We start from the raw sequence: 17,915 nt of genomic DNA on the forward strand, positions 1-17,915 counted from the left end.
AGCATGCCCTCTCTGCGAGATCGGGTGGGACGGGTAGAGATTGTGGGGGCGAGACGGTCCTTCAGGTAGCCTGGCCCCATGCCATGTAGGGCTTTAAAGGTGATAACCAACACCTTGAATTGGACCCAGAAGCAAACTGGTACCCAATGCAACTCACGGAGCAGAGGTGTTATATGGGTCCTTCTTCGGGCCCCAAAAATCGCCCGCGCGGCCGCATTCTGGACCAGCTGCAAGTTCCGGATATTCTTCAAGGGTAGCCCCATGTAGAGCGCATTGCAGTAGTCTATCTGGGAGATAACAAGGGCATGAGTGACCGTTCGCAAGGCATCCCGATCCAGGAGAGGGCGTAACTGGTGCACAACCCAAAGCTGTCCAAAAGCCCTCCTGGCCACGGCTGCCACCTGCTCTTTGAGCAGGAGTCGTGAGTCCAGGAGGACTCCCAAGTTACGCACTGGGTCTGTCTGGGGCAGTGCTACCCCATCCAGAACCAACGATGACAACGTCCCAGATACAGAAGAGCCATTAACCCACAGCCACTCCGTCTTGCCAGGGTTCAGCTGGAGCCTGTTGTTCCCCATCCAGACCCTTATCCTGGAATATACATTCTCCATAGCCACCCTGGTTCATTGGATCAGCCTTCCACCTGTGATTCAGGGGTGGGGGGATTACCCTTTTAACCTTCTGGAAGGCTGTGAAGACCTGGCTCTTCCCCAGGCATTGGGCTAGGATGGGGGGTTGATTTGGGGATTACCAGTATGGGTGGTTCTGGCATCTTGGTGGGAAGGGTACATTTTTTTTTTATGCCATTGTTTTTATTGGTTGCTATGAGTTTCCTGAGATCACTCTTTGAAATAGGCAGCCATGTAAGTTGTTTAAATAATTAAATAAATGTGTCATATGAAGAAGGGCTATACTTCCACCCCAATATCTTGAAAATTTGTCTTCTTGCCTTTAATCCTGGAATTATAATGGCTGTTATGGCTGAAATTTTTCAGTTGTGGCTGAAAATAGAGCCAGGGTTCTGCCATGATGTCAAATGAGTCTCACTAATAGTGTATGTGTGTGTGTTTTTACCTTGTTCACTTGTATTCCATAACAAAACTGAAGTTAAAAAGAAAGTCTGTCAGGTTAAATCTCATAATAATAAGTGTGTCCTTCCCACAAAAAAGTATTTAATAATTTCTCCATCTGCTTAAAATAAGGAAATTACCATAGGAATATTTCTAAACATCAATCTTGAAGTAATATTGTATTTTGTAACATTTATATTTCTCAGTGAATTCAATGAGATTTTTGATCATCTATTTATGTGAATTTTTACTTGAGGTAAAAATAAAATATAAAATTCAATATTTTTACATCTGTAGATGAAGTTTCCATGAAGTAACTATATATAATATTTTATAATTATATTATCTTATATATAACTATATATAATGTAATATAAGTGTCTTTATGTTATATTATATTATATATAACTATATATATAACTATATATAATATAATATAAGAATCTATAGGAAGTATATGAGACTTTCCCCAAATAATCAAATAATGTGATTAATAAGGAAACTATGAATTTTATATCAATAAATTTTAGCATACAGAATTCATAATTATCAATTACATAATATATCATTGGCATATAACAGTTCGTGTACAACTCCTGCCACTGTTATACCTGAAATGTTCTCCCTTTGTCTAATAAACCAGGCCAGTGATTCCAATATCAAATAAGCAAAGATTAAGAACATTATTGATTCATTTTGTGAGACAACTTGATAGATAAAGAGATAATTCCATTTGTAATACCTCTAGTAAAGAGGGAAAAGTACTGCATCTTGATCCAATTAAAACAAACGGCATACCAAATTATACACTGGTTAAATAAAAGTGCTCCCAATAATACTCAAAAACTAAAAAAAGATAATGGATAGCAATCAATTCCAATTGCCATATTTTATCATTGTTCTGCATTATTTTTCTGTGTTATCATTCTCTATTATTAGTATTTTCAAAAAGCTGGGCAAAACAAGACTTGCAAACAATGACTGTGCTGTGATGTACACTCTCATCCATCCTACGTAGAACTGCTACATTTTGTATTGCATTAATCACATTAGTCTATGCATACTCTTAAGTATTTCCATGTCAGTCTGGCATGCTCAAAATAGAGTATGCCATATTATTATGAATACATCATGTTAGATAGTTTCATGCCTCAAGACAAGTGTTTTTATACAGCATTGTTTTGAGGTCAGTGTATTTACAGGAGTTAAGCAAATTTAAAGCAAATAAGGATTTGAACTTTTACACCTCAGAGAGATATCTTGAATGTTCTAATTTAAATTAACTTGTTCAATTGTATCTTATAAAATTATGTGACTTTATAATTCACTAATCGCATCAGTCAAAACAAACATTTTAAATTTAGAGTTTCTCCATGTGTGAAATTTAATTTCCTTTGTTTTCAGATTTTATTAATGGACAGTGTTTCATTTAAAAAAAAACAAGAGATGGAAAATGAATTCTTGAAATCTAATGGAAATATTTTGTGTGTGTGTTTTGAAATAATACTCTTTATTTAGAGCAGGAGGGTACAACTTTTCTGAGAAGGTCCTACTTGGCAGTTAGGTGATGTACCAGAGACTGAAGAAAGGAAGCAATTGAACCAGGACTAAATTTATTTTTAATTTAATTTTAACTTAATTAAAAACAGAGTAATATAATTATTCTCTAGTAATGTGTTTAATAATCCATTGTTCTATATCATTAAACAGTTTAGGTTAGTAATTACTTTTGAAAGTCTTTGGGGACATTACTAAGAGTTAGGGACTACTTTTAGCCATGGGGCCATACACTGTGCTTTCCTACTTTAGAAGTAAAATGTTAATTCCTGTAATGTTAGCAACAAATGTGAAGAATATTTGCTTTGTAAAACTAGGCATATATTTCTTCTTCCATTTACTTTTCCCTTCTCTTCTCATCCCCCATGCTACCTCACAGACCCAACGGCCTGCCAATCAGATTTAGCAGAGTCCATGGTCAGACAATCATATCTATCTGAAGAACAGAGAACTTTACAGCGTCTCACAGTCTAGATGGATTATCAGAAGTGCTTTAGCAGTATAGTGCTATAACAGTGAGGTGCTACACTGTTGTAATGCTATAGTAGAGCGTTTAGCCACTTGATCACTTTAATGCATGTCCCCCTTAGCATAAGGGGAGAGAGACAGATGTCTTTTCCAACTGTATGTCTATGAATGTGTGTGCATTTGTGTGTGTATGTATGTGTGTAATTACATATGCATATTCATACAACATGAAACCTAGCATAACAGCCCTGGAGATTAAAAGTTTGTCCAGTTTTCTTTTTGTATGTGTTGGAGTTCAGATTGCTATTCAAGGTGAGAGCCTGATGGGCCATTGGCTTCTCACGCTGAAGCATCTTATTGTAGTTCTTTGCATATTGGACTTCTACTTTGTTCATTTTAACTACTGTGGTTTTTTAAAAAAAAGTGTTATTTTGTTACATCCTTTCACTTTATAAATGCCATATGGAGATTTTTGCTTCAGGTTGTGGGACATATATAGGCTGGCTTTTTACTTTATTTTTGATATTTTTGCTGAATTCCCCAAATAATGTACAAATTCCCCAAATAATGTACAAAATAAAGTACAAAACAAAATTAGAAGCATTAACATGCAAATAATAACAACAGTGAAATACAAATCTGTTGCAGTAAAATAAAATAGATTTCAATCTGGGTTTGCTTTAGACCTCAATTCGGGAATGCACTCTGAAGCAGAATATCTTTGATTTTTCTGCAAAAAACAAAACAAAACACCATTTGCTACAAAGGACTTTTCAACTGGACAGAATACTAAATATTTTAATATTCTCCAGAAGTAATTTATTTTTTATTCTCAGAATCCATGTGATGACAGGCGCCATCGTGATATCTGGTCTAGAGACAAAACTTGTGGCCACCTACCAAAATTTCTTGTGATTGGACCCCAGAAAACAGGTAAGAGAATTATATAGTAAATAACAACAACAATAACAACAATAATAATAACAACAACAATAATAACTTCTTTTCCAAATAGTGAAACAATATTTTTTAGGATGTAGTAATTTTGTAAGTCTGCTGAACTGGAGAAGCTATGAGAAACAATTTAGGGTCTTTTTCTCTGGACCCTCAAACTATCATTGGTTTGCAAATATTATGGCTCTTTTCCTGTAATAATAGTAATAACAGTTTTATAATAATCAATGTAAGACATTTCCTAATAAAATGTAATGAATATAAATTCCTAATATTAGCACAACCTTAGTATAGATGTATAGCAAATTTTAAGAAAAAAAATTAACTAAATTCTTTGGCATAAACTTATATAATATTAATATATAATTCCATAAGTGGGATTTTCTTTTTCCTCTGGGAATATATTTCTTGAAAACCATTCTTTATTTTTTTATATCTCTTGCTTTTTTCTGCATTGTTATATAATCCTGATTATTTTCATTTTCCCTGTAGGAACAACAGCACTTTATTTATTTCTCCTTATGCATCCTTCCATCATTAGTAATCTTCCTAGCCCAAAAACCTTTGAGGAAGTTCAGTTCTTTAATGGAAACAACTATCACAAGGGAATTGATTGGTAAGAATAATAAAACAAAAGTACATTTTTAGCATATACTGAATCACGGAGGACTCATTATAGAAGTATTTGCGATACTGAAATAATTTTCAGTTTCTGTGTGTGATGCCATATGTATCAGTTAGAAATTAGGTCACACTGATGAGATAATTATCTAAGTATGATTTTTTTTTATTTGACATTATCATGCCAATATTTATATTCTTTGTAATCAAATGCCATTTGGGAAAGAGCTGGATTACATGTTCTGTTTGTTTTTCATCTCTTTCCCTTTGTTTTTAATTGGGTGTCCTAAATACCATATAAATTAACAGCAATAAAGAAAAAAGTTCTAGGCTGAGAATGTTCAAGAAAGGAAAGGAAAATTAATCAGAATTATCATAACAATCTAAGTTGATGAAGCATCTATATTTAGAATACACTGTCTAGTCTTGTGCCCCAATTGTTATCACATAGCTGAGAAGGATAACAGGACCAGGAAACCTAAATTATTACAATGTTATTTTTTTTTCACATGAAACGAGGATAAAAGAGAATAATGAAAAAGGCTATTTTAAAGAAGCTATTTTATGTCTACTTAGAAGTAAATCCCAATGAATGTATTAAATACATCAATGAATGTATCAGAAGGAGAGAACCAGCTCCAGAGACAGTAGGACAAGAAAACTGAAAATAAAACTCCCAATATTTCAGTATTTACAGTGGGGCAAAAAAGTATTTAGTCAGCCACCAATTGTGCAAGTTCTCCCACTTAAAAAGATGAGAGAGGCCTGTAATTTTCATCATAGGTATACCTCAACTATGAGAGACAAAATGGGGGGGGGAATCCAGAAAATCACATTGTCTGATTTTTAAAGAATTTATTTGCAAATCATGGTGGAAAATAAGTATTTGGTCACCTACAAACAAGCAAGATGTCTGGCTCTCACAGACCTGTAACTACTTCTTTAAGAGGCTCCTCTGTCCTCCACTCGTTACCTGTAGTAATGGCACCTGTTTGACCTTGTTGTCAGTATAAAAGACACCTGTCCACAACCTCAAACAGTCACACTCCAAACTCCATTATGGCCACGACTAAAGAGCTGTCAAAGGACACCAGAAACAAAATTGTAGACCTGCACCAGGCTGGGAAGACTGAATCTGCAATAGGCAAGCAGCTTGGTGCGAAGAAATCAACTGTGGGAGCAATAATTAGAAAATGGAAGACATACAAGACCACTGATAATCTCCCTCGATCTGGGGCTCCATGCAAGTTCTACTCACTGCACCTCAAAAAGTCATTACATAAATAATAGAAAAGGCCAACCAACATACTCAAAAGCCTAGAACTACTCCAATATGTGAAAAGTGGCAAGTCTAGGGCATTTTAGTTTAGAATAAGGAGAGATAAATTGTATGCTATACTGTACATTGATAAGGACTTCTCCCTCTCAAAATAGTAGCACCTGAGATCATTCAATTATATCTACTATTATTCAGATACATACACCTCTTACTTATGTTTTTAAAAGTTTCTTTTGGCAAGATGAAAAATGTTCTTTACTCTCATAATTGCTGATGTTGCATTTTTACTTGCAGGTATATGGATTTTTTTCCTACCCCTTCAAATATCACTACTGATATTTTGTTTGAGAAAAGTGCCAACTATTTCCATTCTGAAGATGCTCCCAAACGTGCAGTGTCCTTGATACCCAAAGCAAAAATCATCACCATCCTCATTGATCCATCCGACCGAGCATATTCTTGGTATCAGGTATGATTCTTGGAACGAAAAAAAGTGAGTTTACAACTATAAGGCATCCAATCAAAGCCATTGCTTTGATAGCAAGGGAACTATTTCTGGTGCTCTATTTAATGTAATCTAATTGCTACATAGATAAATTACACAGGTGAGGCAAATAATATGTCCTTTTCTCTGCTATCATTGCCATCAGAAGGCCCTAGGAAGAAACCATTAACAATGGGCTCTACATCACTCAACAAAATATTGCACAGTTATATCCTCACAGCATAGCTTTTGTTGCAATCTCCTGCTCTATTGTAGTATTAATTTATAATACAAGGGAACCTCAGATGATGAAATTTGGGTTTATGATAATCTGAAACCTACAACTTAGTGCAATTCCCAGTTCTTTAGGTTTTTTTTTTTTTAATCCTACTCACTTAGTGTCCATATTACTGAGGATAATGGCTTCTGTTGAGGCACCGTGTGATAATCAGTTGCCACAACTCAATTAAAACAACATTATTTAAAACTTATAAAAGCCTTAATAAAATTGTTCTATGGGTTCCCTTATGTGTGACTGTATGATCTTTATAGAATCATAGAACTGTAGAGATTGAAGGGACCACAAGAATTGTTTCATCCAGTCCTCTGCAAGGAAAACCAGAAGGAGAGTAGGAAGAATAAATTGAGTTCTTAGGAGAACGCATTTCAGAACTCCAGAAAAGTTCCTATACCTTAACTCATAATTATATCTCTCTAGAAAAAGAAACATGGAAGACAGCTTCATTCACACGCCTTAAGGGAGGTTTTACAGAAAGAGGATTTTTTTTTTTTTGAGATATTTGGAATTGAATCAATGTAGGGCTTTAAAAGCCAAAATCAGCATTTTATATTCAGTTTGTCACTGAACAACAATAGGTACTACAGAACAGGTATAACTGTTGGTGGGGAGGGGTGCTGATCAAGCTCTACAAAATGGTAGGCATAGCCTCACAATCTACCTTTGATTATAACTTTATTGCAGGAAAAATAAGACTTTAGGGAATCTAAAGACTGACCATTTATGATAGCATCATTTTTATGGAACATATGCCATAATAAACTTGTTAGTTTTCCAGGTGCTGCAAGATACTTTATTATCTTTCATTAGAGAGGGCAACTGACAAATCAACCAGAGTTGGTAAAGGGCACTTGTGAAAATGATTAGGAAACTCTCAGCTACTCTTTCTAACTTGTGGTTATTTAACATTGCATTTTCCTCAATTAGCATCAGCGTTCTCATGAGGACTCCACTGCTCTAAAGTTCAATTTCTATGAAGTAATTACTTCAAATGATGGGGCACCGCCTGAACTAAAGGCCCTACAGAAAAAATGTTTGATTCCTGGCTGGTATGCTGTCCATATAGAAAGGTGGCTAAAATATTTCTCCTCTTCACAGGTAATTGCCCTTTCACCAAATAATTTTCTGTGATAAACGTTCATCATCACTTTATAACTTGTTTAATATTTAACATGTTTAATAATGGATTGTAACATGCTTAACAATGAGCTGATAAACCTCTTGTGCTTTTTCTTAAAACACAAAGCACTTTAGACACAGAAATCATTATGTCCTCAGTTCTAAAATGTGAAATTATTTTCAGAAGAACTGGGATCTCTTACCAATTAAATACTGGAGATTCATACTGAGGAAATTAGAAATATTTTTGTAGAATAAAGCTAGAAGTTTCAAGGGAGGAGAGTTAGGTGAGCATCGGATTTCACCCCAAATCCAATGTTTCTAAGTAGTAACTTGGTAATTTTATGCTAACCAGTCTCATTACTATTGAGAAATAAAAGAAGTCTGTCTCAGTGGTGATAGAAGATAAAGAAGACATTCAAGAAAATGAACTATTCAATGAACTTCAAAAGAAGAATAACGCGTATGTGCATATCTAATTTCTAGTATTGTTAATCTGTCTGGCTAGGGAAGCATAACATATCTTGAGTTAGGAAGACTGGCAGGCAGACCAAGGCAATTTGGTATCAGTGGTGATAGAAGAGGGATATATTTACTATTATTTGCATTTTGGTACCACCAAAAAGGAAGTCCTAAATGAAATTAATGGTTTCAAATCAATTAAACTCAATCTGCAACTGTTTGTGACACATGGGTTTTACCTGGCTTTATGAAGACTGTTCCTTGATCTTCAATTTGTGGTACATGAGTTGCAATAAAGAGTGAGCTGCTGTCAGCCAGTTGGGCTATTTACCTGCCTAGTTCTCACTTTGCCAGACCAGCAGCCAGATCAGTTGGCTGGCCAGTTTTGGACTCTTTTCACTTTGTGTAATAAACTTGTTTAATCTTTGTGCCAAAAGTGAGGGAGTCCAGACTGTATTATATATCTGTTCAGATCTACTGAACTTCTAAGCAGACATGTACAGCACTATCCTATTATTCAGACAAACATAACTTTTTAAAATGGGCATAAATGTCTTCACTCTCCACTCATGATAAGCTTAATTTGAATAATACTATTTTAACTGGGAGAAATGTTCAGGTGTGGGATTGACATTGACGTTAGGGATTTTAAGGGGAAAGTCTTATTGATCACCTGTAAAACTCATAATTTTATTATTGCTTTCAGTCAGCAAAATGACTTTTTAGACTGAAATCCCCAAAGCAATTGTGTATTCAGAGTTCCCAGCTCCATCTCTGAGCTCAAGCTAAGTTCTCAATATTTGGTTCATCTATCACTGATCCCATTTCTGATTCCATTTACTGAATTTATTACACAAAGCTTTGTGGAACAAATCTGTAATTGGCTTTATCCAGAGCTGTCTAGAGTATGGATTCTGCTCCAGATTGTGGAGCAGCCTGTCTGATGTCTTAAATAAGAATTATTTTATGTGTTTTTTAATGCATTTTCAGAAGTTCAGTGTACTATTCCAGGGACTTATTTGGAAAACTTTAATTATTTACTTAGGAAAATTTAATTCATAAAGAAGGAAGTTTTAATTTTCTCAGTTAAAGTCTATGCCATTAGGTATATCTTCTTTTTCAGGTTAATAAATGCAAAGTTTTTCCTATTGCACATTTGCCTCATGGACTACCTTGAGATTGTCCTATTTGGTCCTTCTTTTAAGTTGGAGGGTGGAATTCTCCTAGTGTTTAAGAAACAAGGGAAGCACAGTGATCAGTAGCACTCTTACTCCAGTTTGATCACTATGATCAGGCTAAATTACCAGTATAGGAGAAACCAAATTTGAAAATAGCAAGGCAGTCCAAAGAGATCCTGAAGCCTCACAACAGATGTGTTTGTTTTGCCATGCCATGGAAAATGAGACAATCCCATCCTTTCTCTAAATGCATAAATGATGTTGCAATGCTTCACACTTCCTTTGAGTTTTATATTTAAATAAACAATTTACCTTATCTCTACAGTTATTAATTGTTGATGGACAGCAACTAAGAAGTGACCCAGCTACTGTAATGGATGTAGTTCAGAAGTTTCTAGGTGTTTCTCCTCATTATAATTATTCTGAAGCTTTAACGTGAGTTACATTTCTTCTCCCCCCCCTTATCCTATACATCTCTATTTTGCATTAGTATCATAGCTATATTTCTAGTATTATTTTACTTTTTAAAAACATCTGTTATTAACATACTGCAGATGTAAAGATAAGGGATTGTCTAGTTCTAGTTGCTCTTTCTGTGGCATCTTCACATTTTTCTTACCTCAAGATGCATTTAGAGATGGACTTTAAAATGAGAAAGAGTATAGTTGATGTTTTCTGCATCAAGAAAAACCCACTTTAGCAGGTAATATTCCAGAGTTATGTAATTGTGACCAAAGAATTCTATAGAGCGTAATGTAGTCAACATTGAGTTCCTTTTAATGGCTTCATAGTGTGTTAGCCCAATGCCTAGTGAAACCCAAGATACAGAAATGCCTAATTGATGCTGGATTCCATCTACGTTCTTCAGCACAAGGAATCTACCACAGACATAATTATGGCAAATTAACATTTTCTTCGGTAGTAAATTTCCTTCCAAGTATATTTCCTTGGAAACAAATATATTGTTTGCAACATAATTCTACAGCTTCATTTCTTTTCTCATGCACAGCAAGCAATATTGTTTCTCCTCCTGGGAAATTACTGAAAACCAGCGAAAGGACTTTGCTAGGCACAAAGGAGAGTGAGAAATCCAAGCTAGAAGTGAACTCCTCTCAGTATATCCATTTAATCAATGATTTATTTAATTTTAATTGATACCACCACTAAATATGATTTGGGCAATGAGGATTAATGTAGTAATAGACTGAGCTGGAAAAGTAATTTCTCTTTGTCTGAAATGTGCTGTGTATGTGGATATATTGCTATTATTGGAAAAAGCCCAGAGCAAAAAAAAAAAAAAAAAAAATGGGGGGAAGCTCATTATTGCTATATTCCAACCAATAATACATTGGCCTTCCAAGTCAACTGCCAAATTTAATTAAACTTTTCAGTGTTTTTTACAGCTGCCTTTTCACTGTTCTAAGTATGTCACAGGTCCCAAAACAATATATTCAACAGCAAGAACTGTCTTTGGTTTATTCCCTAGTGTGCATTCTGAAATCCACTAAAATGTATCCATCCCCAACTTTGAAGAGTAAATTAACAAATCTATGCCAAGATTGTTTTTTGCAGTGAATAGGTTGTTGTGGGATGTTGTCATCTCCCAAGCCCACCGCATTTACCTAAGCAATATTTTAGGTTTGATCCTCAGAAAGGATTTTGGTGCCAGCTGCTGGAGGGAGGAAAGATAAAATGTCTGGGGAAAAGCAAAGGCCGAAAATACCCTCCCATGGATCAAGAGGTATTATTTTATTTTAATTGAGTTTTTATTGTTATTTACTGTAATGTTTAGTATGGCCTGAAGAAAAATGAAATTGTTATTAAGACTTTGCATGCTTCCAAATCATTCGAAAGAGGTGCTTCTGATTGTGAGGCAGTGCAAATGCAGCACCTCTTCACATCAGCTGCTGAAAGCCTGAAAAAGATTCATTCGATTTAAAGAGGTGCTCCACTCAGGCATTCAGGCATTGGGAAGCATCATTTTCAAGTCATTTTCAAAACATGTTCAGCCCTAATAGAATCCATATCATCGCTGGCAGCAGTCTGGGCTCCACATTTTTGATGCTTGACAAGGATCCTTCTTTCCTCTTTTCTTACTATTGTTGCTGCTCTTCTTTTATTTGTACTCTTCCTCCAGACCTAATCTGTACAGTTGTCACAGGGAAAAGTTAATGCCATTACTTATTCTTGCTCCTTTAATTGCTCAAGTGACCAAATAAATGGCAGAGAAGACCATTAGGCCCAGAAGATTTGAAGGCTAGGAATTGCCCTCCTGCCTGAAGAAGCTTCTGGTGGAAGTGGAGGATTTCCAACTTTCAATGTTGAGCCTACTGTCAAATTAATGTTACTTTTATTGTAAATATATAACACCTATTATTCTTTTCATACTTTGTTTACTATAAGTACAAACCGAAAATAATTATTTGAACAACTGGTAATGTTAGATCCCAGATCAGCCTCCTTTTTCAGTAAGTTGTATGGATTCAGATAACTGATATATCACATATACTCACATACAAGCCCATCCGTGGCTAAGCCAACCCTTTAATTTTTAACCAAAATACCATGAAAAATGCACTATCCATGACCCACATTTTTCATAGTATTTAGGTTAAAAATTCAAGGGTCGACTTATCCACAGATGGCTTATATGCGAGTATATACAGGAAATACAGCTACTTAAAAAAAAAGTATTGCCATATATATTCATGGGTAAGTTCATCTGCAGATAAACCAAACCTCATTTTTTGGGTGCATTTTGGTACCTAAAATTCTTGGCTTATCCACGAGTATATACGGTAATGGATCAGCTCATACCATTGTACAGGTGTTAGGAAGTGATCTAGATTTTGACACTAGTAGCCAAACTGTCTTTTTTTTTTTCCTTGCCTTTTCACTGGCATGGGAAGATTTCCCATTTGATCAACATCCTTGGTAGTTCCATAAGACTATAGAAGTCATAAAGATGCACCATTCCCTATTACAAACACTAAGATTAGATATTCCCATCCTTTCTGAATCATGTGGTTATGCAATATGATTATTATTTGTTAGCTTTATATCCTGCTTTTCCTCTTAAGAGTTCTAAACAATAGAGAATGCCATCTTCTATTTGTGTGGCAACAAGAACCTGTGAATTAGATTGGGCTGAGAGTCTTTGATTGATCCAAAGTCACATAATGAACTTCCATGACTGAATATGAACTTAAACCTGGGTCTTCCCACTTGTAATCCAATACTTTAACTATTACAATCACACTTATTCTTACATTCAATTGATCTACAAGATCAGACAATTAATCTGTGATTCAAATTATAGTTACTTAATTAATGAATCAATGAATAGTTTAAGAAATGCATTTCTCAATCTTTGTGAATCTTCTGCATAACTTGGAATTATCTTATTTGTCAGGGGATTTTTTAAACAAATCCTCACCAGGAAACTAAAGCATTGTTAATTATCTTAAAGTTTCTTTCTTTCCCTTATTCTCAGTCTAGGGCATTCCTTTCAAATTACTACAGAGATCACAATGTGGAACTATCCAAATTGCTGCACAGACTGGGACAACCTTTGCCATCTTGGCTAAGACAAGAGCTCCAGAAATTGAGATAGCACAGAAGAGAAGTGAAAGCGCTTTCTTGTTCTGTCCTTCACTTCCTAGCTCAGCTGTCAATTGAAGATCTGATATTATTCTTAAAGTTATTTTAAAAAATGCTGCACCAAAAAAAAACAAGCAAATAAAACAATCAGAGCTTTGAAGTATTATCCTTTATCCATTCTGGGGTTCACATATATTCTGTATACCCAGAAACTGTACATATATGACTATATGATCTATAGTTATCACCATATATGACAAATTACAATCTGTCAGGATAGTAGCAAAGGATGGTTGCATCTCACCATGGATAGCAAGGTTTGTAATTTTCTTGATAACTCAATTTTAGTAATTTTCCAATTCCATACCTTCGTTGTTATTTGGGGACTGTTCTTGCAGACAGATGGATATTTTCAATAAAATAAAGTGGTTTATTCTCCAAGGGTATACTATCTTTTAAAGGCAGATTTGCTTGTTGCTTGCTTTCTTGTTCCTCCTTAACAATACTGAAAATACTTCAACCAGAAAAGAGCATAATGTTTGGCCAGGAGTTTCCCAGCTCTTCAGGTAACTTCTTAGTATGGTACAGTAAAACCATGCTATATTTAGCTTCTAGTGTACTGATTAAAAGATATCTTTCAAATCCCTGCAGTTACATGGAGAAAGAGAGAGTCTGTGGTTACAACAGATTTCTTAAGAAGCCACCACTGATGAGTGAAACACTTTTGATGGTTTAATATGCAGGGTACAAGCAGTCATCAATCACCCCATCCAGGAATATCTTTCCTTAAAACAGAGCTAATTAAATCACTCAAGGTATAGAATGGAACCAGATAGTTTCAGCCCCATTGAATCACCATATCTAATTAATCTGCTAAGTAATATTCCACATCTCCCATTCAAATAAATAAAGAAACAAATATTTATTTAAATGTCCCCCACATGCATGCACCCTACAAACACCTCCCCATGCTGCAAACATCCATAGTAAAAAAAAAAAAAGAGTATTTCTCAGTGTATACTGTAGGTGCCATAATAAACCTTCTCACAGAGTTGTTCTGCAGAAAAAAATGAGATACCTGAAAACATGTAGGACATTTCAAGTCCTGTATAAATGCTAATTGTGGATTGAGTTGACTGTTATCCTTCCAATGGAAACTTCTTTATTCTGCCCCAGCAAAACATTTCTGTGGAAGAAGGAGAGAGAGGCTCGGTGTACATCTTCTGCGGAACTCCAGTTATTGCTGCTGCTGCAGCTGCTGCTTCTGTTAGTTGATCCAAAAAATCATGGAATTGCCTGAGAGCTACCAGGAATCAGCACGTCTCAGCTATCCTGCCTTCTGCAAGTGGAACCCTTCCATTCTAAGTTAAAACACAGAATACCTAGATTTAGTCACAGCTATTTTAAAAGAAGATCAACATACAAAAATAATTATTAAAAGGGGAAAAACAGCTCAACGATGCACGTGGAATTCAAAGGATCTCAATCTCTTTGTTCATAGGTATTACCTACAGTCCATCTAATTCCTCAAGGTGCTCAGATATGCAACTGGAGAAGTTCTCAGCTATTAAAAGCAACACTACTAATAAAGATGAGCACAATTTAACAACTATAAAGCAGTAATTTAAAATACCTCTAATAAGTACTTACAGAAACACAGTTTGCCAGTCCCATAAATTGAATCTTTAAGACTTGGAAATAGTGTTAAACCTGATGAAGGCTGGATCAGGAGAAGGGCAGTGCAGAAGTGCTGCTCATTATTCATGTTGCCTCTGAGATGTCCATGGAACACTCTGTGGCCTTGCAGTACTAGTGGATTGGACCTGTTAACTTAGCCATCTTGAAACCAGCAGAGTTCATTCCCTCCCTTGGCTGACTTCAACAATAGACTAAAAAAAAAAAAAACTACAGAAAGCCTAGTTAGGAAAAAAAAAAAGGGAGGAAAAGCCACTGACCCCCACCTCCTAACTTGTGTGCCATGGGCTAATAGTGCTCCAGGCTCCAGAGCATCCACAGGGAGGATCAAAAAAGTCAGGGTAATAGCTGCAACAATGCAGTTGAAGCCCTGTGCCTTTTTTGCATGCATAACATTAAAAAGGGGCAGGGTTTCAGTCGCAAGATTGCAGCTACCATCTTGACTTTTTTTAATCCTTTCAGATGCCTCACTAGAGCCCACTGTAGATCCCTGTCTGGCGTTGCCCCACCCCCACCAATCCAGACTTCAAGGTTTCTTTTTAGCTTGCCATTTAAAAGATAGCTTTGAAATATATAAAGTTCCCAACTGTATTGTTAGCATAGTCCACAACCATGTTGAAGTCATGGTGAAAAAGAGCTCAGAAGTTGTTCTCTCCACTTCCATTCATGTTCGCATGGAAGGAGGATGGTTTCAGATAACCCAGACCCAGAACCTTAAAATAAAAAATAAGATTTTTAACTGTGTCCCAAAGTATACTGTGATTCAATTATTTTTTATATACTGGGAAAAACGTATTCCACACAGCCATTCTTTGTTGTCAATTTTGATGTCTTATTCTGGACAAGTTGAAATTTATGAATTCTGCTCAGTGGTAGCTTAATGTATATTGATCGTTACAATAATCAAAACATGTTTGTTCTGAGTTTATTAGAAGCTTCATTGTGTTAATATAAGCATTTAAACTACTGAGAAAGCGTTTCCCTCTGCTTAACTGAGATTTGATTGTTCTGTGAACTACCTCAACATAAAATGAGTTTATTTTATGCCTTATTTCTGTAGCCCATAGCAGAATATAGCAGCAAATGTTATCGCCAAAGCAGTTTTGTTATGAGGAACCTTTCTGCTAGAACTATAACACATTTTGTACAGGGGAATTACTGGCTATACTTTTTTGCATATTGGCTCTCCATATTGGATCCTTACAGAGAATAAACTGAGATCCTACTAAAGCTTTTTAGTTGGGGTGGGAGAATAATTATGGCTGGTTGTCTCCTCCCCCCTCCATCCTAAATTCCCTACATTGTCTCACATGCCTCTCTGAAGGATCTACCAACCTTTTTAAGCAGAGTTTCCTAACATTAGTACATCACTGTAACCAATATGCCTGTCTCCAATTCATTTAGTTCTGCATGAAAAGATTTTTACATTATGTGTGGGTTCCCTCCAGAAATGTTGTTGAAAAATTACCTTTGCTGCTAACATCCATACCTCCCTTTCTTTCATGATTTCCTAAAAACTCTCACATGATTTCACAATGACTTGCAAGCTTTCTTAATATTCTCATCCTTTTCCTCTCACCACTTTTGAACACATAAGCAACAGCTCAGCTGTTGGGGAAACCTTTCATCTCAAAGCATACAGTATCTACACTCAGAAAAAAGTAGGATGGGATTACCCTTTTATGGAATTATGGGTCCCAGAAGCCTATGAAGGAAAGGAAACCATAGTAGTTAAATTGGAATCAATCGAATGACAGTTTCTAATGTCAAAATGCTATCAAAGGGAATAATTATTGTCTACATTTTTAAAAAAATGCTTTCTTTTTTTCTGCATCCAGTGTATCCATCCTGTGCAGTTTCAAAAATGGGGATCCCCGGACTTGATGTTTCCCAGTATTGCTGCAACTACAGTGATGAATAAAGATTCACAAGTGACAACAACTCTTCTATCTGCCGAAGTTGGATTTTGTAGAAATAGATACAGAGACAGAAAATATAGTCTTCCCACTGGAAACTAATTCTGATACTTTCATATTAACTGCCTTGAAAAGAATTATTTTCTATCTAGCCACTGCAAATCCCATTTCTCTCCATATATATTTGATGCTGAAACTACAGGAGACATAATTTTCCATCTCTAGATTTATTTGGGGTTTATTTTATTTATTTGTTTAGGGGATGGTATCGAACTTGTGCCTCACTTTTTTTCTTCTTCATACTTCTATGGAATAAACACTTCTATGGCAATTTTCTGAAGGGACTTTCCATCATTTCACAGGATTTCTAGATATTTGGATGGGAGCATCCTCTCTTCATCCCACTGGCTCTCTCTTTCCAATTGCAGCTTCTCCATTGACCATTTTTCTTGTTCTTATCTGTTCACAAGGTCACGCAGCACTGAAGAATAAGAGGCTCAGCATTTAAGGATTCATCTTCCATTCCCAGCATCATGCATAAACAAGCAACCTAGCCATAATCTAACAGCTGCTGTACCGAGCATGTCAATCTTTAGTTTCAATCTGAATCATGTTAATCATGTTTAATTAATGTTAATCATGTTTAGTTAATTAATTAAACATGATTAACCTATCACTACCCCATTTTGCCTTTGACCAATCATGCTGCATACCCAGATTCAAAGAAAATTGCATCAGCTCCAGGGTAGAAACATTAATGAGGTATAATACAGCTTCAGAAGGAAAGAGGATAGATTCTGTGCTATTTAGAGTGTGTGAATGTAGCTTCTAATCAGACAGTTCATTCTGAAGTTCACAGGTAAAGCCCATCTGGAGAGACCTTGGCTTCATTTTGAAACACAACAGATCTAAATTTTAGACAAGATAATGGGAATGTTTCTTCTTTCTTCCTGCTTACTCCAAGTACAACATACACATGATTCTGATGCCTGCTGGTGGCATGATCAGGAAATATAACATACAATTGTATTGCATCACAATAACATTGGAAACTACTTATGGCCACTGGAAGACTTAAACTATTCAATTTCACTCCTAAACTTTCCTCCCTTCCCCACCATCTAAGAGGTCCCTATGGTATTTGTGCAACCAAATGCCCCCACTTTTTCATTTTCTCTAAGGAGGAAAGTCAGATGAAGATATTTGTCTTGAAT

The 17,915-nt window shown here is 35.7% G+C and overlaps 1 protein-coding gene across 1 annotated transcript in view; it reads left to right on the top strand.

Moving 5' to 3' along the window:
* The window catches only part of LOC103052535 (N-deacetylase and N-sulfotransferase 4), a 103,338-nt gene extending 89,942 nt beyond the window's left edge, over window positions 1-13,396 (top strand). Inside the window, exons 7-13 of the mRNA XM_007433780.2 lie at window positions 3,932-4,028; window positions 4,542-4,665; window positions 6,244-6,418; window positions 7,659-7,829; window positions 9,816-9,925; window positions 11,129-11,231; window positions 12,984-13,396. Coding sequence (XP_007433842.1) covers window positions 3,932-4,028; window positions 4,542-4,665; window positions 6,244-6,418; window positions 7,659-7,829; window positions 9,816-9,925; window positions 11,129-11,231; window positions 12,984-13,103 — 900 coding nt within the window. The 3' untranslated portion in view covers window positions 13,104-13,396. The remainder of the gene's footprint in view (window positions 1-3,931; window positions 4,029-4,541; window positions 4,666-6,243; window positions 6,419-7,658; window positions 7,830-9,815; window positions 9,926-11,128; window positions 11,232-12,983) is intronic.
* The last annotated feature ends 4,519 nt before the right edge of the window (window positions 13,397-17,915 follow it).

Source organism: Python bivittatus, unplaced genomic scaffold (assembly GCF_059951505.1).
Source record: "Python bivittatus isolate LINGU-HERP-01145 unplaced genomic scaffold, Pbiv_v1 ctg000070_np1212, whole genome shotgun sequence".
NCBI lineage: Eukaryota > Metazoa > Chordata > Lepidosauria > Squamata > Pythonidae > Python > Python bivittatus.